This window comes from Thermobia domestica, chromosome 1 (genome assembly GCF_964235325.1).
Source record: "Thermobia domestica chromosome 1, izTheDome1.hap1.1, whole genome shotgun sequence".
NCBI classification, from domain to species: domain Eukaryota; kingdom Metazoa; phylum Arthropoda; class Insecta; order Zygentoma; family Lepismatidae; genus Thermobia; species Thermobia domestica.
This window is the reverse complement of record NC_137454.1, coordinates 250,196,171-250,222,828: the sequence shown is the minus strand read 5'-3', so window position 1 is coordinate 250,222,828 and position 26,658 is coordinate 250,196,171. Positions and strand designations below refer to the sequence as shown.

At 36.0% G+C, this 26,658-nt stretch overlaps 1 protein-coding gene across 1 annotated transcript in view; it reads left to right on the top strand.

Annotated features, from left to right (window-relative positions):
• The window catches only part of LOC145695006 (uncharacterized), a 1,107,003-nt gene that overhangs the window by 194,277 nt on the left and 886,068 nt on the right, over positions 1 to 26,658 (top strand). Inside the window, exon 2 of the mRNA XM_081771850.1 lies at positions 14,080 to 14,194. Coding sequence (XP_081627976.1) covers positions 14,084 to 14,194 — 111 coding nt within the window. The 5' untranslated portion in view covers positions 14,080 to 14,083. The remainder of the gene's footprint in view (positions 1 to 14,079; positions 14,195 to 26,658) is intronic.

Sequence of the window (26,658 nt, the reverse complement as noted above, 5' to 3'; positions counted from 1 at the left end):
GCCAATCTGGGTTTGTGTCACTCCAGTATCTGTGATCTTGTTTATTGACCTCTCCATGAACGAAAAATAAAGCCTTATCACTGAAAAGAACATGTTATCGGAACATGGGATTCTCCTCACACCTTTCTATAGCTCATTCAGCAAACTGAACTCGTGTGTCTGGATCATCCTCTGTTAACCGCTGCTGGAGTTGCAGCTTGTATTGGTGCCGCTTTTTACATGCAGCACCCGTAGCACTAATCGCTGACTGATTCCTGTTATGGATGCCACACAACGAGAACTGCGTTTAGGAATTTTTACAAGAGCAGCCAACACTTTTGTCGCCTTGTCGTCGGCAGTAGCGGTCCATGGGCATCCAGATCGGTCCTTGTCGTGCACCGGGCCCGTTTTATGGAACTTTTTCAACAACTTGAACACTGCAACGTGTGAGATGTTCTCCCTCTCTGGGTGAAATGCATTAAACTCAGCCGCAATCACCCTGGCAGATCGTCCACCACTCTTCTCCACAATCTCGATTTGCTCTGGGATTGTTAGTGACATCTTAACATCGCCTGGAACAACAGAGAAAAACATGCTACAATGCCAAATTTTCACCCCTTGTGACGCAATAACTTCTTAAGCAATAACGGTAGGTGAAAATGAACTGCACCACTGTTTACCTGAGATCAAGCTCGTGTCAAATGATACCCCACATGCCCCTTTCCCATTTACAAATCCAAAGTTGAATCCAAGATGACGGCTTCCAAGATGTCCACATGGAAACCATGTCGTACAAATGATCCAATATCCACCCGAACAACATATACCATGAACCGAGTGTGAACGCCAAGCCGTTCGTGTGCTACAGGGGTGTTAACCGACTTATGCCTCACCCTGTATATTGATTTCATAGAGTAAAATTATACATATTAAAATATAAAATTTCAGTTGAACGATTTAAATGTAACTTTTTATCAGCAAAATGAACAGCTTTTTTTCTTTAATTAGACAGAATTTGCTATGTGCCAACAACAGAAAGCCAAATTATATAATAAAGTTTGATAATATCGCTAAAAGCAAAAAATACTCTTAGCAATTGGATGCAAAGATAATATACTGTTTATAACTTTACAAACAAAGGACACAAAAAGTGACCGAAGTATGTAAGAGGACCAATATATATAATGAAATATTCATGTTGTTTTAAAACTCGCATTGTAGACTCCATATGAGCAGGTGGTTATGTGCGTATGGGCACGAATATCTGTCAATTGTTTCTTTTTTTCTACCTCTAAAAGCGTCAGCTGACAAACGCATCGGCCTCATCATTTTGGAGAAGTGAATGAAAGGTACAATGGCATTATAAGAGCTAATGGAACTTCTATTGCACACTCACTCAACATCAATGCCATAAAGAAAATGTATATTTAAAAAAAAAACACTTTGTTAAATAAAGAAATTGATAAGCATTTTAAAACTGTTCACTAAGAGCCAAAGACCATTAAATACTTTTAGGTTCTTTTTAATTATTTATTAAAAAAGAAAAAGAAAGGAAGATGAAGAACCAGTTCATTTTGATCGTTTTAACTTCAAAATAAATTAAGGATACTTGTTCACCATTCTAACTTTTAGTTATGTCTCAATTGTAATTGGCTAATGAGTTCAAACCTACTCATAAAACTTTTTCTACTATGTTGAGTTTAGAAAAGACAAAAGGTTTTTCTTTTCGAGATTTCTAAGACGAAAAGTTTTAATTCCTTTATGAAATATCGATGAAGTCGTTAGAGTCGATCTAGGGAAAATTGCAATTTTTCGATTTTTGTCCGTCAGTAATGTATCCTTATTTAAGGAAGTATGAGAGAATACCTTGAATGACCTTGAATAAATATAAATATAAATAAATATAACGCCGTGTATGTGGTGCAAGAGTTTGTCTTCCCGTAGACCGATCGTACGGCCCCGTTCGAACGCAGTGGTCAGTTTATATTCAACTCATTGACAGGAGAGGAATAGTGGCACTGCACAAACTGTCCTCTCACGATACTACTCCGAGTAGCGAACGGAGGGCGCTGTTGAACCCACGCGTGTACAAATTTGCAGAAACTGTAATCGTTCGTATGGCATACCCTGCCATAGAGACCTTATGCATTTGGATGCATTCCTGTCATTCTTTTTTTTTTTTTTCTTTTTTTCAATTTTCACAAGCAGCACTGTGTAAAAACTACTTTTCATCGTTGGATTTTATTAAATCTAAGCTCAGTTATTGTATACAGTAATATTTTATTCTAATAATAAGATAACTACATAGTGACATATGGTCTAGAAAGCAGTGGTAATTTTAACTGACTGTCTACATACTATTTGGCAATTACTATGTAGAAGTTCCATTTAAGGAAATTCTTGACAATTTTAGATTGTGCCTGATAATTAAGAGATGAGCATGTTAAGATTGTTACAACCATAAAATAAACTCTGGCCTCTTTCAGCCCAAGAATAGCTTTGGATCACCAAATGGAGTTCATTCAACTAACTAGTAAGTGATCTATAATCAACAGATTTACTTCGTCTTTTTTTACTTTCTTTCTTGATCTCCAATCCGTTACTTCTTAAGTCTATAATTGTTTCATGGCAATGACTGAATATCGTTCTATCCATTAAGAATCGAAACCGAAATCACAAACCATTCTGATACACGGGAACAGATACGGTATACCCAGGGCCGGATTAACCCATGTGGAGGCCCGGGGCTAGAAAAAATATGTGGTCCCTACTGACCTCGCCTAATACATTTCTGTGATACACACCGTAGGGGGCCGCGGTGGCTCAGTAGTAGAGCGTTCACCTCCGGTGCTTGGGATCCCTGGTTCGATCGCAGCTCGCGCCGTGTGGACTTTGTGGTAAATAAACACCGTGCTCGTGGGTTTTCTCGGAGTTCTCCCGTTTCCTCCCACTTTCTTCATTCCACCATTTCACTCATCTCTCATCATCACTGTCTCCTTTAGCCTAACCGGCATAAACGTGGGACGTAAAACTTAAAGATTTCATTTCATTTCATTTACAACCACACACACACACACATACACACACACACACACACACAAACACACACACAAAATTCTGTGAAGCGGACCTCAAGGTATGGATCCGATGTATTTTGTTATACAGAATCCAAATTTCGAAACCCCAGGTCCACTGATCGTGTCAATTTTTGTTATGGGAGAAAAATTTGAGCGATTTTGAACAGGGAGGACATACAGTTAATCGTCTTAGGATTTCGAAATTTGGATTCTGTGTAACAAAATACATCGGATCCAAACCCAAGAGTTTGGTGAACAGAGCATTTGTTTTTTGTATGGCTGTGTTACGTGTATCCTCCCTATCCAACATCGTAAAAGTTTTTCGTAGATAAAAAGGAATTGACAGGGTCGATCGTCCTGGGGTTTTGAAGTTTGGATTCTGTGTAACAAAATACTCGTACATCAAATCCATACCCTGGAGTCCAGTGCACGGAACTTTTATTTTATTTTATTTTATTTTATTTATTTATTTATTTATTTATTTATTGTGTGGCTGTATAATTGTTGGGAACCCATTTCTAGCCACTCTACAAAAGATCTTGAAAACAACTATAGTTCATATAATAGCGTTTTATTTTAATACTACCCAACTGTGCCTTTAAGTTACTCACTAAAACTTTTTAAAAAATGGAGATGAGCTTAGAGAAGAACCTGAAACTTTAAGTTTTGTTTAATTGCAATATTGTTTGAAAATAAGAATACGAATATATATCGTGTATATATATATATATATAATTGAACACAATAAGATGTTAGCATAAATTCTTATATGTAATTCTCGACAAAATTGGGAAAATGTAATTTTTATGGTGCTGAAAGGTATACCATTCGTAGCCAAGCGTTAGCGACTACGCTACGTGGGATCACCGAATGCACTGATTGATAAATAGCAGACTGTTTTCATTGTTATTTATTTTCCATTGGTGACATCTATACTCTCAATCAGTAATGCACATAACATTTATGATTCTTTAGTATAATCTTTTATTTTTCTATTGATTTCATTCTTTTAAAACTGAATTGTCATTTTATTTTGTAAATTAAAGCAAATCAGACCAAAAGCTTTCGTTGTAATTAGTGGAGGTGACAAAGTGATTTCTACGACTACGATATTATGTCATTTCGTCTCCTGTTACGAAATTTCCTCCTCTCTGTTCTGTTTTAATTAATTGTCAATTGTTGCAACCTGTTTATGTAAAGCGGAAACTTATCAGAAAATGAACTAGATACAGTTTATCACACAGAAAAGGATTTTTCTTCTATCTCTCTTTTCTCTTTCTTTTTACGTTTTTTCTTAGGGAGAATCATATAGCTTTCAGAACAGTCTACGGATACAGTTCAACTGAGATGGACATTCGATTCTGTGAACTGTTAAAGAGGAAACGGCCAGATATGAATGGCCTGTCAACGGTAAAAAGAACCACTGGACCACATAAGAGAAAGAGTTTTGCTTTCACTTTTTAGCGCCTTAGCAGAAAAAGGCATTACGTCATTTCACAAGACTTAATAAGGCAATGCTATTGAATTGCAAGACATTTAGCAGGCCACCCCTTTTTTTCTTTTAGTTCAGTTTCGTTTTATTTTCTTTCCTTTCCTACCGTATAGAGAAGACAGTCCGTTTAGTTACAATAAGCTTCATTTCACTTGTTCATGTATCTGCTACGTGCTTCATTATGCTGTGAAACAACTAAATGGTTCACTGCAAGCTGTACTGATTCAGTGAAGCTGTCCCGCAAGGGAAAGTACGGCACAGTAATAATACTAGCAAAAAATGTGGACTCTTTCACTCTCTCGTATGCACACACATTCATACTGGAACACACGTATACAAAAGAAGAATTTTTCCTTTTTTTCCGTCATAAATTTCTTTGACAAATGAAAACTGGAGCTCATAATAAGAACACAAAATAGTGCCGCCGACTCGATTTGTCTCTCAGTTGTCTTTACGATGTAGGAAATGAAATAGTGTGATATAATAACAAAAGACCCACCAGGTTGCATGCAAAATTAGCATTAGTAATGGCATGCATTGCCATAAAGAAAGATATTATGCAATATACTTTTAAAAAAAATGAAAAAGAAAGCTATCCCGAAATTGTTTTAACGAAATTCTTTATACATTTATCGCTGCTTCTTTAATTATTCACTGGTTTGATCGTTATGAAAGAGTATGTGAGTAAATACACTAAATTACACAATTTAAACATTTTTCTTTTTCTTATACGTTTTCGTTTTTAACGTATACTCTTTAAATTACATTTTTTTTAAGTGTCGTTTTAGAAAACGAGATTTACTGTAGGTGTATTATGGGAAAGTTTTAATACACTGATCTTCGTTTCCACATACACATTCCGAAAAAAAAATGGCTAATTTCGACCATGGTAGTAGATGAATATTGATGAATGAAAAAACAGGAATATTTGGTATATAATAATTTTTAGACCATAGTGATTCAGTGGTAGCGTACTCACTTCACAAGCAGAGATTTAATGTTTAAAGCTTCATCACCTAATAAGAAGACATGGTATCTCAGTAGTAGAGCTCTCATCTATGGTTCGAAGGATCTCTGACTATATAAGTTCGTAGTGGACAGCATTTTGTCCATAAGTTTTCTCGGGGTGGTCCCATTTCCTCCTATATTTTCATTCTACTAATCCCTTTCATCATTATCCGCCTTTTGTAGCCTACAGGACATAAACGTGGGATGTAAACTGAAAGATTTCATTTATACAGAATGCTAACGAATACTGTATCATAAATTTGGGGAGAGATTCTGCATACCAAATATGAAAAAAAAAAATCATATTAGCATACGTCATAAGCTGCATAGTTTCGAAGCAACCTTGTTCTACTCGAAAATATAAAAGGTAAAGATCCGCAATGATTGTTCAGGGGGTCTGTAAAGGTTTTCGAAAAGTCTGTGAAGTAGGGTGGGTTTAAATAAGCATGGAGAGAAGGATACATCACTAGCAAATAGGAATTTCTTGTCTGCAGGTCGATATTGCAATCGAATTTAACATGGAAGAAGATTTAAGTATTATGCGTGGTTGCATGACAACAGAGATGGGTTGGTTTATATGGAGTTTAGTGTCCCGTTCAGCATAGAGGCTATCTGAGATGTGGATCTACAATTTAACGTGGGATTGGAATCACATGAAGTCCCACCGTTAATCAAACCCAGGTCTTCCACACTAAAGGCGCGTACGCTAACTACATAGCCACGAGGCACCTCATCAACAGAGAATAAGTGACGAGACTATGTAGAAATGCAATGAATCTTGCAGATCGAGATCATTTATGTCGTGCGGTACAATTATATGGATTTTTAGGTATTTGAGGCTTAGGCTCGACATCAAGCGGAGGTATGACACCCTCAGGTGAACATCATCTGAGATAAAATGGAATGAGTTAGAACCAAGGGATTATTAAGTGTACTAAGCAACTATGCGACTAATGAAACTTTTAGAGAATCCCTCATGTCCTTTAGTATTTATAAATACCTGGCGCTGTCCCTGTACATATTCACCATCTGTGATTGTGGAGAGGATAGGTTGCCAGACGGACTTAGCATGTTTGTCGAAAAAACAATGCCCTAATTTGATTTTTTCCCGATTTTGTAGCCTCTAGCTAAGAAACTATGAGGTTTACGACATAAGTTAATATGAGCATTTTTTCTGATTTTGATGTGCAAAATAACTTTGCAAATTTCTGAGGGATGTTCATTGACACCCTATCGTCCCTCTCGAGACAAAGGGGCGTATCTCACTTTTTTCAACTTTTCCAGGAAACAAATTTAAAGATCTTATCATAATTTATTCTATCGTGTTCTGTTAAAATTTATCATGATTTCGTAAGTTATATACCTGAAACGAAGGAGATCAAACTAAATTTTAAAAGAAGACGATAGAATAAATAACGACAAAAGGTTTAAATTTATCTCTTCGAAAAGTTAAGAAAATGAGATACCCCTTTTGTCTCAAGAGGGACGCTGTGTATGTATGGCTTATTGTATATACATATTTATGCTGTATTTGGTGTATATCATGGGAATATGGGATAAATTTGTTGGTATCCGTTTTCCCATGTGTGTGTTCCTCCTGCAAAAATGTCCTAATATTCATCATGGTGGTAAATGATCATTGATGAATGAAAGAAAAGTAGATAGGTTAAAATAATGTTTAGACCACAATGTGATTGAATAATTGACTGCTCATTTCTGAAGCACAAAATTAATGTTTGAACCGTTATTACAATGTCATCTTTGCGACAAGAGTTTCCTCAAGGAACGTCCATTTTCTCTAAATTTTATTGTTTATCCATAACCATCCACAATACGACTAAGAGTAATATGTTTTAATCAGTTAGGCGATAATACGAAATGAAATATTTCAGCTTAACGTCCCACGATTATGCTAAGAGGGACGGATAATTAAGGCGAATGGATGAGGATGGAAAAAATGGTGGAATGAGAATGTGGGAGAAAATGAAAGTTTCCTGAGAAAACCCACGGACACAGTATTGACAACCACAAACTTACTTGGCCAGGGATCGAACCAAGGACTCCACGTACCAGAAGAAAGAGTCCTACCACTGAGCCACCGTGCTCCGTGGCGATAATAAAGCATTTTTAACTATATTTACTTGTGTATTCTGACATACGTCTCATTGCATCCCATTACTTACTTTCCAACATAAGCAATAAGGATTTTTGACGGAAATTTCCGGACTCTGCACTAAAATTCTTTTGAGAGCACATAGAAGGATGTGACATAGCAAAAGATAAGCAATATATTGACAAAAGATAGGAAACGACTGATAACTTAAATGCTCTGAACCTGTATGGATTCTTGAGTAATTTTCATTTGTCCGTCGTATTACAACAAACTCAGAGAATACGAATGTATCGCTCACTTCCAGGAATGCAATTCAGTGAACACAGCGAGAGGGGTATGCAAATTGTCTGCCTTCACCGGGTCAATTGTCAATAGGAAATAATATGAACTGATAAGTACAAAATGGGCAGTTTTGCATAAAACCAAATTTTGTGAAGCCAAAAAATAAAATTTTTAAAAAAGGAAAAAAACATGCTGCTAGAAACATTTAGGATTGCTTCCATTCGTGTTTTACTACATTCAGTTAGCCATCCATTTTAAACAAATGATTTCAATTTTCATATTTTACTGCCGCATCCCTTACTTTATCTAAATCCTATTTACACCATGACTTTGGCTACAAGAATTTGTATTTTATTAATACCAAGGACTTCTGACATTCTATTGTATTCTGCTTATTTACAAGTTGTATTTTGCATGCTTCAAATATCCAATAAACAGGGAAATTAAGTCGTTTTCTTCAATACCTTACATGATTGGGTTTTACTTACTAGATTTAAACAGTTTTAAAGTTCAAGCCATGATAAAGATTGTGGTGGAATTTCTATTGTTATTTCTGACATACGTTAACAGACATTTAGACATTAAAACACTATTAAACTAGCATATGTTTAGGAAATAAAATATGTCAGATTGTCAGTTGAACAAAGCTTTCTAGCAAGACTGGATATACTGTGGAATGTGTTTGAAATAATGGTGGCTGTTCATTTTCTTTAATTGCAGGATAAGAATACGATCTGTTTTATATGTTTATTTTTCCTAAGAACTGTACAATCACTGAATATATACTACATGAAAATTGTGCCTTAGCACAATACGTATCATTACTGAACTGTTGTATTAGACTTTCAAATTATTCTATGCATAAGTGTCGGAAGCCTTAATATAACGACTTTGTCCGTCCGTCCGTCCGTCCATCCGTTTGTGGACAGGTATCAGAGCAAAAACGGTAAGAGATAGTGACAGTGATTTTATGCAATCGATTCAGTGTCCCAAGAATATGTTACATCTCTTTGTTAACTCTGTATTCAAACCGGAAGTGGCTCAAATTTAAAATTTCCAGTTTCAACGTTTATCGCCGTAGAACGAAAATATTAAGAGATACCGAGAAGCGGTTTTCTGCGAACGATTCAACGTCTTAAGGCAACGTACAATGACTTTCTATCCTAAACACTACCAAAACTAGAATGGGTTCAAATTTAGTATTACTTCCGGTTTCAATACTGATTTCAGTAGAGCAAAAATGGTAAGAGACATCGAGATATAGTTTTTTGCAATCGATTCAGCTTCTCAAGAGTAGGTTCTATCTTCTCCCTTAACCCACTATTGAATCCGAAAGTGGTTCAAATTAACCATCTCCGGTTTCAACATTAATGGCCATAGAACAACAATGATAACAGATAGCAACAAGCGGTTTTCTGCAATCGATTCCAGGTTTCAAGAGTACATACCATCACAACCCAGAACACTACCAAAACCGGAAGTGGTTGAAATTTGCTATTACTTTCGGATTCAATACTAATTTCTGTAGGGCAAAAACTGTAAGAGATATCGAGGTGCAGTTTTTTTTTTTTTTTTTTTAAGTAATCGATTCAGCTTTCTAAGAATAGGCTCTATCTCCTCTCTTACCCAGCTAATCAATCTGCAATTGGTTTAAATTAACAATTTCCGGTTTCAACCGTTATCGTCATAGAACAATAAACAGTAAGGCAAGAAGATTAAGAACAGTGCAGCTTTCACATTGTTATCATTTGAGATTTTCTTTCCGTTTTTTGCAACCATAATCGATGCAGTGTCACGCAAATAGTGTGCATATTTCATGTAACACTACTCACACACCATATACTTAATCCAATTACATTCTTCTTTTGTTATGTAGTAGCATTCGCTACACTTGATAGTGTTATTAACACAATGGTTGTTCCTGTTATTAAGTATATTTTTCAACTTCCTACCACTATCTAATACGACTACGTTAGTTTCCTTTGTACATTGTTAATCTTTATTAATTGATTTCATCACGTGCTCACGAAGTTCAGCAAAGATCATAAATATTTTGTTTCTTTGAGTTCTTGTTATTTATATTTTCGCGTCATGTTCCATGATGCTCCGTAAGTCTTCTTATTGGTAGTAAGTTCTCCTTACCTTGTTTTTTTGTTTGTTTGTTTTCTAGACTGTGTTGATAATTTATTTTTTAAAGATAATATTTTTAATATTTGTTATACAATAGTTAAAATTGGATAGTAGTAGTTAAAAGAGCACCAAAAAACTTGTTCAAATTTTATAAAAGCACATACACGAACACACACATTTTCAAAACAAACTTTTACATCGACGCCATTATCGAAGTCCAATCAAAATAGCAAATCTTTCTCTTTCGTTCTTAATCTTAATGAGATTTTATATCTTCAGATGCAGATCTACCTCCCAGTCACCTATATCACTGTGTTTTGTTATCGATAATTGCTTTTTAATACAGCATATATTAATTACTAATTAATATAATATTAATATAGAAATTCCATGAAAATATTGGATAATGATGAAAATTGACGGATGAATCAAATTTGAAAAGAGAGTTTATACAAAATAAGACGACTGTGCATTATAACAATTAATCTGTTTTGGATGCCGTGGTGGCTCAGTGGTAGGGTGCTCATCTCTGGCGCGTGTGGTCTCTAGTTCAATCTCAACTCCTACCAAGTAGGTTTTCTTCGTGTGAGTGGGATTTCTCGCCATTCTCCCGTTTCCTTCCACTTCCATCATTCCACCATTACTATCATATCATCATCACAGCTTCCCTTAACTTTGATGCATAATCGAGGGACGTTCAACTTTTTTTTTAATCGGTTTTATTTTCTTTGGCACTACGAAGGACAACTAATACAATGCAATGAACAGCGATTACCGTTGTAACCTTGTATCTTATTCTGTGACAATCCAATCTTAGGGTACTTTTGCCAACCATATGAAGATTCATCTTCATATTAATGTTTTTTCTTGTCTACGCAAAGACATTTCTTCCTACGTTATAAAACGAAAACTCTATAAAACTCATTTGTATTCCTCGTGGAAATCACTTGTCCAATTCAGATCTTTCTGCTCACATAATACTGCATGATGTGTACTGACTACGAAGTTTTGCATTGTGTAACTTTCTCCATTCGGCCGTTAGTCCGTTTCTTTTCTATTATACCGTCCTCCTCTCTCTCCATCAAAACTTTGTTCAAAATCCTCAGCCTACTGTTTTCTTCCACAGCTTTACGAACCAACTTCCATATTATTCCAATACATCAGCAGTGCCGGTCTGAGGTGAGGAGTTAAGAGTGATCATCGTGACACGAGACCTATTGAAGGTTTGACTGTCTCTAAATCTCTCTGGAAGTTCCTGTGTTCATGTTTCTGTCGTATTAGATTAAATAGAAAAGTTAATAAGATTACTACGAAGGAAATGGAGACATATTGAAAAAGCAATAAAGCGCCCTTTTCTGCTACGTGGGGTTCCTGGTTCGACTCCAGGTCACGTGAGTGTATGATGGACAACATTGCGTTCGTATGTTTTATCCAGATTATTCTATTTCCTTCTACATTCTCGTTCCATTTCATTAATCATCCATCTTTAGTTTAAAGTCTACTATCTTGTGACGAAATACTACAGATTTAATTTTTTTTAACTTCAATGTAAAACTTTTTATTTGCTTTTACGCAGAATAATTGTTACTATAAGTTATCAAATATGTACCATAACAAGCAGAATATGTATTCATTATACATTACCTAGGTATATTCATTATGCAAACACCGACAACGTTTGGAAAATGATTCCTGATACTAAGTTATTAAGAAAAAAAGTTCGTATAAACCTATGGGAAAAAGTGCTGAATTTCACGGCTAGAGCTGTCCAAAAGCATGGAAGAGCTACATTTCAATACGCGTTATTTCAAACACGAGAAACCGTGGGGTGTCAGTCCATATTGGTGTAAAGGAAGTTACACATATGTCATTCAAAAACGCATATTTCAATAATGTGCAATATGTGCGCAAGCGATTCCCTACGAATCTTAATTCTCAGATATGCTCCCAACAGAATTCTTAGATACGCTCTGACTTAAAGGTGGATCCGAAGTAGGTAAAGGATGAGCCTTGACAACAGTGAATAGAAATCCATCCGCGGAAAGTCTGACATGTTAGAAAACGCCAATTTCACAGTTCTTTGTGTTTGGAATAACGTGTGGTGCGATGTATTATTTGACGCTTATACACTTGGAGGGAAGTTCTGTAAAAGGTGAATTGTTAATAAATAAATAAATAAATAAATACCGTAAATACTGTACATGTCAACTTAGACATGGATTTATATGACATAAAGTACCACTATATGTTGTATGTACTACACTCGATTTAGGTGTAATATATGATAGGAAGTTTACACTTGAAACTCACATTGACAATATGATAAATGAACCGTGCAGAAATCTTAATTACTACAAAGTTCAATAAAGCAGCTACTTCTTATCAGTTGTATAACTTTAACATGCATCCTTTGTATGGAACCTAGAGACAGAACTCCCCAAAAAAACAAAACAAAAAAAATCCATTCAAAATTTCTAACGTACCTTATTTACAAGCTAACGATAGTGAATATTTCCCCTAGAACTAAAAACCATTGTTCACTAAATTTAATTTTCGAAAGTTATAATTTATTTTATTGTGCAAAAGCAAATACAAAAATGCTATGTAAGGCACCAACTTGAGACATGTGTACAGTTTTGCAATAGACTCATAAAAAGGACAAGTAATATAGATGATATGCTGACTGCGTTATAAGGTTTAAAAGTGAAATTGTAAATATACTGTGTGAATGTAATTGCATATAACATCTGCGTGTTCTATTATAATGAATAAATACATGTAAATATACGAAGAGTGACACTAAGGCTTCCATTTCAAAACTACACACTTTTATTAGGTAGTACTTGAATTACGTTCAATATAATCACCGTGCAAAGAAACACTTGGACCAGAGCCGCTGCCACTCAGTAAGCACCTGCTCGAACTCATTTTTGGATACACGCCTTAAAATCGCCTCTAAAGTCTTTATAGTTGCTGTAGAGTTATGAAAATGTCATTATTTGATGTTCTTTTTGCTCTGAGGTTATAGAAAAGAAGTCACTAGGATCCAGATCTTGAGTATATGGAGGATGCAGGAACGTCTCGAAATTCTTCTTGGAGAGGAACGTCACTACTTTGTTCGCAACATGAACATGTGCATATCTTCGATTATTTCAGTGCGGTGTACTGCCATACGTCCCTGTCAGGCCAGACTGTGAATGCAGACTACCATATCTCTTTTTTGAAACAGCTAATAAAAGATCGCATTCCCAAAGAGAGAAGAGGCATCATGGAACTTACACTGCATCACGACAATGTGTGTTCATGTTACGAACAATGTAGTGTTGTCTCCCTCCGAGAAAAACATCTTGACGATTCTGCATCCTCCATATAGTTCAGATCTGACTTCTAGTGACTTCTTTTTAGACCCGAAGACCAAAAAGGACTCCGTTTTCCAAACTCTACGGCAGCTGTGAGGGCTTTAGAGATGATTTTGAATAGCATGTTGCATAATGGGTTTGAACAAACGTTTGTTGAAAGGCACTAGTCTAAGTGCATTGCTTTGCAGGATGACTATACTGAACGTGATTCGACCGATTAAAAGTGTGTAGTTTTGAAATAGCTGCCTTAGTGTCAGTTTTTATTGAATACTTTTCGTATTTGAACCTATTTGAAGATACACACTCCTAGGTCAGTTTAGTCTACGGGCAGTATCAAGGTAAGACATCAGGCTAAGACTGTCTTTATCCCTGGGTTTTCCCACTTACCCATCAGACAAAGGCAGGGTAAACCTTGGAGTAGTACTTGAACAAAGGTAGGGAGATAGAATAAATCCTGCACTATCGAGATTGAATCCGTCTTATGACTCCGGCATCTCTGATTGAAATATATAGTACTTTATGAAATATAATTTACGTAGCAATGAAATTACCATAACCTAACTGTTACATTAATATGCAATTAAAGCAAAAATACAATATTGAAGGAATATATTTTGATATTTTATTATTTAATTTCAGCCTTATGAGACCAGAGGAGAGTGAGATGAGCTTAACTGATGTCACCAACTGCAGGACAGTTGATAAACCACGTGACCCAGACAGAACGCGGGACTTGTTTGGGTTACAGTTGGAGGTAAGAACTATTCCATATTTCAGACATAAACAAAGTAGTTTGTTCTTTTCTTCCGTAAATCATTCAGATTGTCGAGAAAAGAAAATAAGAAATAAGTTTCATTAAATAAACTTTTTGATTACTTTTTAGTTAAGAACATTAATAAGTTCTGAATTATATCTGAGAAAGTTTTGTTATACAACCTCGTGGGACATTTTTCCTAATCACAAATATTCTGGCACTTATATAGCATAGTACAGTATTATGGAGATTGATGGAAAGATTCTTTTCAAGTATTTTCAAGTGATTTTTTAAACAAATCACTCCGCTGTCAAGTCACTCCTTGATTAATTCTATAATCCTTAATTACATATACCTCAATGTGTTATTAACATAGAAAAATTATATATTTTAAATCTATGTAACAATTGCCAACTAATTATTGAAAAACTATTAAGAAAACAAAGAAAATATATTATACAAGGGAATAGGGTACTGAGGTACAATTTAAATTCCGAGGACACGAATTCGATCAATCAGAGATAAGGATTTGTTTATATTTTCATGTTTTGGCGAATTAAAAACAAGTATTTGTTTATATCTTTCAGGTTTACTGAATAGTTAGTGCATTTACATTAGTAGTAATTTATATAATGAAGGAGTGGTCTATATTCACAATTTATTTAGATGTTACTGCTGTAGTTTAATTTCAATACTGGATTCATGTTAATAGTGCAAAATTTAAATGCAGACATAATTAATATTATGCATTACAAAATGTATTAATTTCGTTCTGCTGTGATTGATTCTTTTCGGTTCTTTCCGGGGGGGGGGGGGCACAACATCATTCTTCTTTCAAGGAAAACCTACGATATTAACGTTCGGTCAATCACCGCGACGGAGAAACACCACAGAGCCGGAATATATATATATATATATATATATATATATATATATATATATATATATATATATATATATATAATGCTATCCAATAATAATAATAATAATAATAATAATAATAATAATAATAATAATAATAATAATAATAATAATAATTGAAAATGTATTTTTCAACTACTAAATTCTAGTTGATCGTATTTTCTCTTTTCAACCCCATTTGCGACCATCATATATTCCTCTCGTGACCTCACCTTCGAGATCGCGATCCTTAAGTTGAGAAAGTCATTTTAGATGATCCAGATATTAAAATATTAACATTGAAAACCAATAGAAAATAGTGCTTTTTTCTGTCAGAAGTTTTCCTTGAAACTTCTTTAATATGCTTCATAAACTGGCTTAATTTTTATATGCAGTTTGCGAATAGATATAATTTATATATGAATGTCGAAAGAAATAATTAAAATGCTAGCAAGTAACTAACTTGTGAGAATGTATTAAATAAAAGCATGCAAATCTTTTGGTCCCTTTATATCCTCGCGTGCTTTGTAATTAATATTAAGCAAACCTTGAGGGTTTTTTTTTTTTTTTTTTTTTAAAGTAAGCTTCGCTTTATTTAAGAGCCAAGATTTCATGGTTATATTTGCATGAAATTTTCAGCACTGACGTAACATTTTATGAGAATGTGGCATACCTTCCTCCACGTTCCTTTTTTCCCCCTGAATATACAATACTTAACAACCAATTTTTCTATTACCAGTAGTAAATAACTTATAAAATTCGTGACATTTTTTTCCTACTCATCTCTAGTTTCAGTAAAATGTTTTATTACATGTTACATTGACAAATTACTAGGTATATTTTGTACGTAGGTGGAACATCACGTTTTCTGATACGGCCTTTCATGATGTACAGGTATTTTACCGGTAATACTTAAAAATTTCCTCGTATTATTAATTTTTGCAGTCCTGCCCCTTTCGTTTAATATTCTGTAAAATTGATAGATAATTTTTTTTAACCTGCCAATATGAAAAGCTGTCTTACATAATCAGAAGCTGTGATATGTTATCCAGCGTAGTGACGCAATCTCCATGATATTGGATCAAGGATTACTGACTTTTGTATTCTATAATTCATTTATGTGCTAGCGTCGCCATGTATATAAGAATTTATTCCTATAATGTTAAAATCTAAAATTTTTACTTTTATGAATAATGATCAATTTATATTTAGTGTTGCAAATTTCTTTATTATTAGTGCAATTTATTTTAAAAACACATACTTAAAGAGCGATCCTCCACCGCACATGATTTAATTCACTGATATGTGGTATTTAATACATTTCAAGGTATAACATGGGGTAATTCATTTCAGTTTTAGTTTTTCCGTGGCTCAATTAAAAATGCTAATAATGTTCGTAAACACACACACACACACACACACACACACACACTCCACACACACACACACACACACACACACACACACACACACACACACACACACACACACACATACATACATACATACATACATACATACATACATACATACATACATACATACATACATACATACATACATACATACATACATACATATATAGTGATTCGCACGAACATACTGGTAAGCGGCATTTTCAGTGAAATTGAGTTATTAGGTGGAATGGGTTGTGATCAGACGACGGAACAGTATGTAGGTAGTTTAATTTCGAAAAAGTATTTGCAGATGGCAGGAGAAGCTTGTTTGGTATCACTATTTCTTCCAGACATGTTTTTGAGAGGCACTGCTCCGCGGAGCTCTGAGAGTGCCCCACGGAGGAGACCAAAATAATATTATACAATATAATAATAAATAGAAAGCACTAGCAGTGCCTCTCTGAATACTAAGTGTGCCCCCCCTCGGAACATATTTTATGAAAGAAACACTGTTTCGTATGTGTCATTGCATTGAATTGAATGGGAAAGATGATCTCTCTCTCTCTTTTTTTTTTTTTCAGTTTACTCGAAAATTAAAAATGAGACATACTATTATGTTACTATTAGAAATGAGACATACTATTATATATATGAAACCTCTGAACAAACTTTCTGTTAGTTTCTGCTTCTTCATCCAAAATCGCTGACCTATATTCTTCTACTTCTATTTTCTCCTCCAAAGCTTTTAAGTCCATTGATTGCTGCTTCTCGCCTGTGCTTTCGTCTGTCAAATTCGTTCAAGACTTCAGTCTTTTAAAAGGAATTCTGAAACTGCGTTCCATTCAGAACTTTAGCATCTAATACTTCTTCCTGTGTTGAAATTGCTTTTTCACAAACGCAACTTTGCGTTTTTTTTGTTGTTTTTGTTTTTTTTTTCGTTTTTTTGGTATCATCCTTCGTTTTCTTTCCTGTTTTAGTTTTAATTTGTTTTTCTTTTAATTATCGTTTATTTTATTTTACCTTCGACCCACAAGAATAAAATTGTTGCATAAAGATGGTTGAAATTATAACTTAACTTGTAAAATCACACCTTTTATCCAATGAGTTCTCTTTTGAAGTTTTTGTCAAGTGCTTTTTGTGTTTAAATTGGTAATATGATGATTAAATTATTTTGATTGGAGTACATCAGGCAAATAAAGGAGTACAATGAAGGTTATGAAGTGTCTCAAGCACAATCCTCATATATAATTTGAAATCGGGTTGAAAGTGAATTATGGAGAAGATTAAAGCAATGTTCAACATCTTCGTAGGGAAGTCAAGAATTTAAGTTGGAAATACGGAATTAGAAGAAGCGAATACCTATCTATCTGAGACAAAATATATTTATGGAAGACAGCTTTCAAGAAGAAAGCAACAGACTTAATAAATTAGGCTGGAATGCATTCGGAAGGAATAGCGTTATATTGAAAACCCAAGCACTAATATGTATTCTACTTGTTTTGATGTTCCCAATATGGATTGGGGACGTGATCACTACCAAAATCAGTCATTTGTCGTCTACAGACTACACAACAAAGCACGGAGAGATATATGTTAAGAATCACTCGTGAAAATTGGTAAAGAATCATCACATACATCAGAAAGAATGTAGAATTGACGGTCATTATTATAAAAATGAACCATTGAAGTAACAATGACTGGACACATTGCAAAAAGAAATGATGGTCGATGGACAAAAGCAATTCTTCACTTCATACCGAGAGACAAGAAACGTTTTAGGAATGCCTTCCTCATACAAGGCAGTGTGTCGAAATCAAGATGCACTGCAGAGTAACGTGGAAAAGAGTTGCTGAAGATAGAAAGCTGTGGAGAAAAGTTGGGAAGACTTTCACCTAGCAATGGATTGACAATGGTTGACTATGATTAATTATATATACGTATATAGTTGGACCTCGATAACTCCAACTGTATTCGAATCTCGATGACTCGAATTCCTTAATAACTCGATTTTTTTCACATTCCGTTGAACCCTCTATTACACTCAATGTTAAAATAACCTCTGTAAGTTGAATATTTAAAAATTATCATCTCAATAAGTCGAATTTTAAGGGTTTCATAGTGATATTTAAAAACCTAGGTAACTCAAACTTTCGTATCTGCGAACCTCTACAAGTGGAAGTTTACCTAAGTCGAATTTCTCTTGATGTGACCTCGATTACTCGAAGTTATAGTTCTATGGTTTTACGTATTTGCCATTATTACTATTGTGTTTTACTCATGTCTAGTATTTTATTTTTACTAGTCATCTTATTTAATTTAACAGACTTTCACAACTTCGAGTTATAGAGGTTGAATTAGTAAAACCTCGAGTTATAGAGGTTATATAGTCACTTTCATGAGGAACGCGGAACCTCGGTAGCTATCTCGAAATTTTTGTGGCTACCTTGATAACTCGAACTTTGATTACTTGAAAAACTCGATAAATCGAATTTTTATGTATTCCCTTTAGCTGCGAGCTATCGAGGTCCCACTGTATTATTTGTTACGTATTCATCTTTCATACTTAAGGTATTAATAAACGATGTGTTCATTTTCAAAATTGTCTATATAATCGCTATTTCAATGGGGTTGAGGTGCGTGGGGTACCTAGTTCGATCCCAACTTGCGCCAACTTTATGGTGAACGAACATTGTGTGCGCAAATTTTCTCGAGTAGTACCTTTTCCTCCCACTTTCTTCATTCGACCATTTTAATCACTATCATCGCCACTGTCTCTCCTAACCTCGATGCATTAGGAAAAGACGTTGATCTAAAATATATGAGACTTTCCCTCTGGTCTAGTGACTAGTACGTTTGCATTGGTCTACGTGGTCTCGGGTTCGATTCCCGTTGGAAAACAAACAATTAATTTTACAATCTTCACTTTGATTAATCATACGTCTCCTTTATCCTACAGGGCATACGCGAGGGACGTTAAACGAAAAATCTTTATTTCATTTTCACGAAATATATGTGCTGTCTGAAGCCAGACCGAACTAACTTTTTTTTTATGCTCTGGAAAATTGACCCTTATCGAAACAGTAACATCTTGACACGAATTGCTGTCAGTGGGAAATGGGCTTCACGAGCTTTTGCGTCAATTTCTACATTTAATTTGTTGTGGCGTAAGATTTGGCGTGAAATATCTGAAACTCAGATGATTTCACGCTTAAACTCAGAAATCGATAATGAATGCACTCTGATATCAATTTCAGACATCTCAAATAATAAGAGTGTCATTAAGTGTAATTATTATTACTAGTTTTCCTGTTTATATATATATATATACAGGGGAAAGACAAAAAAATCTAAAAACACTTCATACAGGACACGTAAGTTTGGCCCTCCACTGTACAACACGTGTTGCGGTTGCCGATAGTTTTTTTTTTGTGTATGCGTGTGTGTGTGTGTGTGTGTTCAATGTGTCATGTGGACCTTGCTCTTCCGTCAACAGTAACCAGTTCAACTGTGAGTGCCGTGGTGTGAAAGTGGTGCGGTAAAATGGGCGACCTGACAGACTTCCAAAGAGACATGATCGTTGGTGTCCGTCTGATTGAAGCTTCAGTGGTAACAGTGGCGAAAATTGTGGGGGTATCGAAAGGCACTGTGTCCAATGTCACGAGGGCATACATAATTCATGGGCTAACGACGCCTGTAAAGCACAACAGTGGTCGAAAGACAATCCTATCAGATAGGGACCAGAGGGCATTAAAACGGATTGTAGCAGTTAAAAAGAAGACCATTGCAATGAAAATTACGTCTGAACTCAATTTCAACCTACAGAACCCGATTTAATCGAAAACATTGCGACGGGAACTTCATAAAATGAAAATTCATGGCAGGGCCACTATCGCCAAACCCCTGGTCACAGCATTAAATGCGAAGAGGCGTATCCAGTGGTGTAAGAACCACAAGGCGTGGACTCTTGAGCAGCGGAAACACGTAATGTGGTCCGATTAATCGACCTTCACCTTGTTTACAACAACCGGTCGTGTTTTGCGTATGTCGAACACCGTCGCAGGCCTATGATACAGACTGTCTGCTCCCAACTGTAAAGCATGGGGGTGGTTCTGTTACAGTATGGCAGTAATATCATGGCTTTCCGCAGGTCCCATCACAGCCCTGCATGGAATGATAAATGCTAAGGCGTATGCGGCCATTTTTGGGGACCAGGTTCTACCCTTGGCCCAAATATTGTTTCCTGATGGTGATGGCATCTACCAAGATGATTTGGCACCCTGTCACGTAGCAAAAACGGTGAAATCATGGTTTGAGAAGCATTACCAGGAGCTATCACACCTCCCCTGGGTCCCACAATCACCAGATCTGAATATCATTGAGCCATTGTGGTCCGAGTTACAAAGGCGTGTTCGGTCTCATTACCCTCCACCAGCATCCCTTAAGGAACTGGAGCATGTTTTGGATTTATATATATATATATATATATATATATATATATATATATATATATATATATATATATATATATATATATATATATATATATATATACGTAAAACAGGAAAGTTATCATTGTTTCCATGAGTGCGATTTTCCCTCAGCACTAGCGGCGCAACTTTGTCTTCTAAACAATTGGGGGATGGCGGGCAAGACCGTTCCCCTAATACTTTTTTTTTTATTTTTTAAGCGACGTTCAAAACATTTATGAAGTTGAAAAACAATGCTGTGGAGGATCACGGGAGCAGAATTTTCTTCAACATTGGGAGTCGGGCAGATTTGAGGCTTATTCTGGTGGACATCAATTTCATCTCACTTTCCTTTGTGTCAGTCGGACACAAATCATCACATATTTTTCCCAAAAAACACATTTCAAATCGGATTATTGAGGGGACGGTCCCCCCAGTTCCAAGGTTGGGGGACATGTCTTCCTCATCTCCTCGGGATTTGCGTCAGTGCTCAGCATGAGAAATGTAATTAGTTCGATCTGGCTTCAGACTGCTCATATATGAAATCTTCCAATACCAAGGCAAGCAAACTATATTATCATGCATACTTAGAAACTCGGATCTTCCGATTATACTGGTACGTTCGGTGTACAATGTGGTCCTAAAGAAGGCACATAATTGTGCAGTGATGAAATATGTTACTTCAATTAATTAATTTGTTAATCTCTGTACAGACATAGACTTTCATGATACACTATTTAATCTCTTAAATGTTCCCAAATATATATCCCAGCGATGCATCTCATACACCCTGTTAACGAATCTTTACCTCATTCGCCTCTGACTAGATTTCGATGCATTAACCACTAAACCTAGTTGTACTAAATGCATCTCTGATAGGATATGTTGTCAGGTGTATTGGTGAAGTTGCATTAATTGCTTCCTGCCTCATTGTGTATACACGTTTGCCTTCTTAGCCTACCAGTATTGTTTTAAAATCCACTTTCTTTGTTCTTTACTCAAATTTCTTGCCATATTACTATTAAATGTACGTAAGAAAAAAGACATTTTTAAAAAGAAATAGATATAGCAAAAATCAATAACTATAAAGAAAATAATACATAAATTAATCACAATGCCATGATCCGATTAGTAGGTACACCTTTTGAGCGGGAATTAGGAATTAGATTTCTGGGCTTTCGCCATCTAAGGCTAACTTAGCCCGTCATGTATGAGCTATGACGTCCATCGACGATCATACTATCCGAGGAAAGGGAAGGAAGAAAGGACTGGGAAAGGAAGGAAGCTGGCTGAGGCATGTATGGTAGGAACCATCCATTTGCCTGGTGTGAATGAGGAAAACCAATGAAAATCTCACTCAGGGTGGCTGGCCTGAAAGAGTTTTTACATTGTTTGTACTCAGTGCCCCCACTGGGAATCGAACCCGGGACCACTCGCATGAAAGGCAAGGGCGTTAACGACTACGTTACGCGGGGTCGCTGCTTTTGAGCCAGCATGCATTTTGACAATAGCTACAATGTTAGACATCGAGTTTAGGGGCCGATTAAACCGGGTTCTCTGAAAGACTTAGTAAGCCACTATGAGACTCAGAGGGCCTTTTGCAGAATCATTCTGACGCGTGATTAGTGCCATACTAAAGAGTTCGACTAACATGTTTCCTGCAGTAGTCAGTCGTTTAGTATGTCGCTAGTCACACGACAAAACGACTCTGCATAAGACGGATAATTACTAAAAAATGTGCTGTCATGATGCCCCTTCCTCCCTCTCACCAAGGGAAAAAAATGGCTAAATTACTTGGGACAAATTTTCCCTGTAATAGATATACTGTATAAATGCAATTACTTCTACATAAATGTTTCTTGGGAGTTGCAAATTCTGATTATTTCATGATAAAATGCTTATTTAAACATGTTTTTAGTTTATGCTAATTATGTCAATAAAGAAGAAAAAGGAAGGATACAATTTCTTTCTTGGATGAGCACACGACACGTGTATTTTGTATCGTACTCTTGTGTGACCTGTTGCCCAATCCTTTTGATCTAATGTTCCACCCTTCGGCCGGAGGCAATGTTTCTGAAGTTTATAATAGGTTCCGGAGAGGAAGATTGGATGTGGAAGGAAGAGGAGTGGGCGAAGGAGATGGAGAAAGTGAAAAAGAAAGCAAAACAATAAAGGGTTGTAGATTCAGTGTTGCTAAACTAAAACTAAACGAAATTTCTTGGCGCTACACTCCAAAAAAGACTCTAGCTAGGGATGTGTGATATTTCGGTACATCGATTGATCAGTCGATATTTTCACATATTGATAATAAAAATGTTACTGGTCTATATTGAGATATTTTCATACTCGATATCCCAATATCACTCCATATTCTCGATAATCTATCCTTCGATATTTATCTAATTATATCCTGATTTTCGATATTTTTTTTATATTCAATATTTCGATATTTTTAGTTCCTTACTCGATGTTTTTCGATATTTTGGTATTTTGATAATTCGATATTTTCCATTTTTCGATATTTCAATATATTGACAAATTTCCATATTTTATCGTTATCGATTTTCGATATCCAAATCCGGATATCGCACAACCTTAGGCATGGCTCACTAAGGGCCAGTCCTACAATATCCTGATATTCTTTCTGATTACTATCAGTCAGAATTAGATATCAGAAGTTGTCAGTTACTTTAACCCGTGGTTCGTTCTATAATGTACTGTGCCTGATATATACTCTGTCAGATAGTTAACCCGAAGCAAGGTTCTAACGGACCATTTGATTGGTTAAACTCTATATTTTTATATAGAATATATTTCTTTATCTCCTAACTACACAAATTACATGGCGCTTATATGCGGGCACTTGTAGCCAACGGGTACTATTTATCGTTATAAATTGGCATATATTCGAACTAAAACTTATCTATTAGTTTGAATTCTTATCTTGTCATCAATTTCCTCATGCAGCTACCGACAACTGTCTTTTGTCAATCGAAATTGATCAAAAAACTCTTCTTCAGCCCATTTATCAAAGTGATCGATTCGTTGTCTGATAATTTTTGGTCTTCTAGGCCTCGCTATATATTGAACAATCTCCTCATCGTCCTCGGACACCATCAACAATTCTTCGATTTCGTCCATGATTCACTACACGACAACTAACAAGTAGCTAATAGCTGTTAACAGGCAATTGAACTTCCTGTCAAAGTACCAACCAACTGATAGGGTTTATCAGCCACCTGATTGTTATCAGGACATTGTAGAACACTTATCGGAAAGATGTCAGGAGGATATTTATATCAGACAGATATCAGAAGATAGTAGGATTGGCCCTAAATGGTATATGTTCAAGTGGGTGATTGCACGTAGCATAATCATATCTGAATTTTGGAACTACAATGCATTACCTCTTACTTTAAGTTATTCACGAATTTATTTAGAATGGTAATATGGCACTTAGAGAGTTACCAATCTGTTCAGTGGCAGAGAGTCAAACCTGGGATCGCCTGGGAAATCTATTTGTCTTCATAGAGAAACACGAACTTTGAAAAAGTTAATTTCTAACCGTTGACAATATTTTACATTGGTATCGTTGCTAGATGATACGTAAATGTAACACCAGGAATAGGGTTACCCTGATCCCGGGTCCGATTTCAGTTCGTAATTCACTGAATGATTACAATACATCTTCTCAAGAACCCTCCTTGTATTAATGAAATGTGCCCTATTGTTTGGAAGACACTGATGTAAAGGATGAAGAAAATCTTGCACTGACAAAAATAACAAAGAAATCTAGATTTATACGTTTCACAACCACTACATACTAAATAATCTTACTTTTTGGATGTCCAGTTGTGTGTCTGCACCTTTTTATCTTCAGAGGTCTTCGGAAGATTACCACATAATGGAAATGGAATGGGATAAAGTAAAATATTTTAGTTTAATGTCCCATGATTATGCCCTTTAGGCAAGGGAGAAGGATGATTAAGGCAAGTGAACGATGGTCCCGAAGAATTGGTGGAATGAGAATGTAGGTGAAACGGAAGTACTCCGAGAAAATCCACAGACACGATGTTATCCACCACAAACTAACTTAACCGTGGATGGAACCAAAGGCCCCACGCACCAAAGGTAAGCACTCTACTGCTGAGCCACGATGACTCCCCAACTACTACGCAGTTTACGCTTAAAATAATTAAATAAATAAATGAGACTTCTTCAGAAATAGTTGTTATTCACTCTTAAACTAATTCTAAGCCTCAGCCCCGGATTATCACGTAGGCGAGTAGTTCAAACCTAGGGCACCATGTTTGGCTCCATCTACGCCACCTTATTGTAGTAGAAATGTATGTATTGTGGGCATTTTTGTAATACAGGTTATAACATGTGTTTTACGTTTTCGAGTGATCCAGCCTGCCATATAAACATGTATTCAACAATAAAATATTGTGTAGCCACACACAGGGGTCGTCTTAACAGATGGGCACTTGCCTGGAGACTCTACGAGCATAGGGGCTCCATATTAATCTGGGTATGTCGAGTGACTTCATATAGGCCTAAATAAATACTATTACATAGAGACTACACTATACGGAACTGTATAACAATATTTGCCGCAATGTTGTTGTGTTCCAAATGGGCTCTGTAATTTGTCTCTGATTTGGTATCTCTGGGTTAGTATCTCAGTCATCTCTACCATAGTGCGGCATTTACATTTTATTCCTCTGAGTGGTTATTGTAGGGACCCCACTGTATGGTTTGTCCAGAGGTCCAAAATGCTATTGAAATGGCACTGGTAACCGCGACTGAATACTGTGTCCGTCGTCGACGATTTGATTAATGTGATTTACAATACGAGAACTGTATTTTTTCTTTACGCAAAAGGGTAGACGGTTCCATAAGTATAGCCTAGAGCACCAGAGTGCATTAATTTGACCCTGCTAAACCTCACAGTTCATTGCCAGAGAAACACGAAATCCAAGTGGATTATACCCTGTGTCAATCTAATTCAATGAAGATTCTTATTTTCACTTCTATAAGATCAACTTTATATTATTCTTTCGTTTTCTTCTTGCTCTACTTATATTCCTTCGTGGTCAAATGACTAACGCATATGTTCTCGTGTGCGTCGTCCGCGATTCGATCCTGTGCGGGTACTTACATATAAAACCTAGTAGTGCTAGTCCGGATTCCAGTTTGAGAATTAGATCCAGCCTCATGTAGCATTGGTGCCGAAAAGGGGTTAAACTCCAATCAATCAATATTCTCCCTCTCAGGAAAGACAGAGAGAGAGGGGGGGGGCGAAGGAGACTACAATTAATGGACGATATCAAAACGGAAAGATCATACGTGAAGACGAAGAGGTTAGAGGAAGACCGTGCAGCATGGAAGCTTCTCATTTGCGGCAAATGACCTGCCAATAATGACAGAATATCTATAATGATGATAACCTAGGCTTTTCCAACTAACATTCGATACACCACAATTGAATTTCCTAAGCAAGTCACGTATGTGCCTGACTTTGACATTTGTATCTAATTTCCCGAACCACATTCTGTAAAAACGTGTATAACTGTAAAGTTTTTCTTTAAAAAAAACATATTTTTTTAGTTCTCTCCGTTGGCCTAGTGGTTAGCGCGCACTCATTTGCTGGACAAAGCACCGGGCTCTATTCCAGGTGGGAGTACATTGAAGTTTGAAC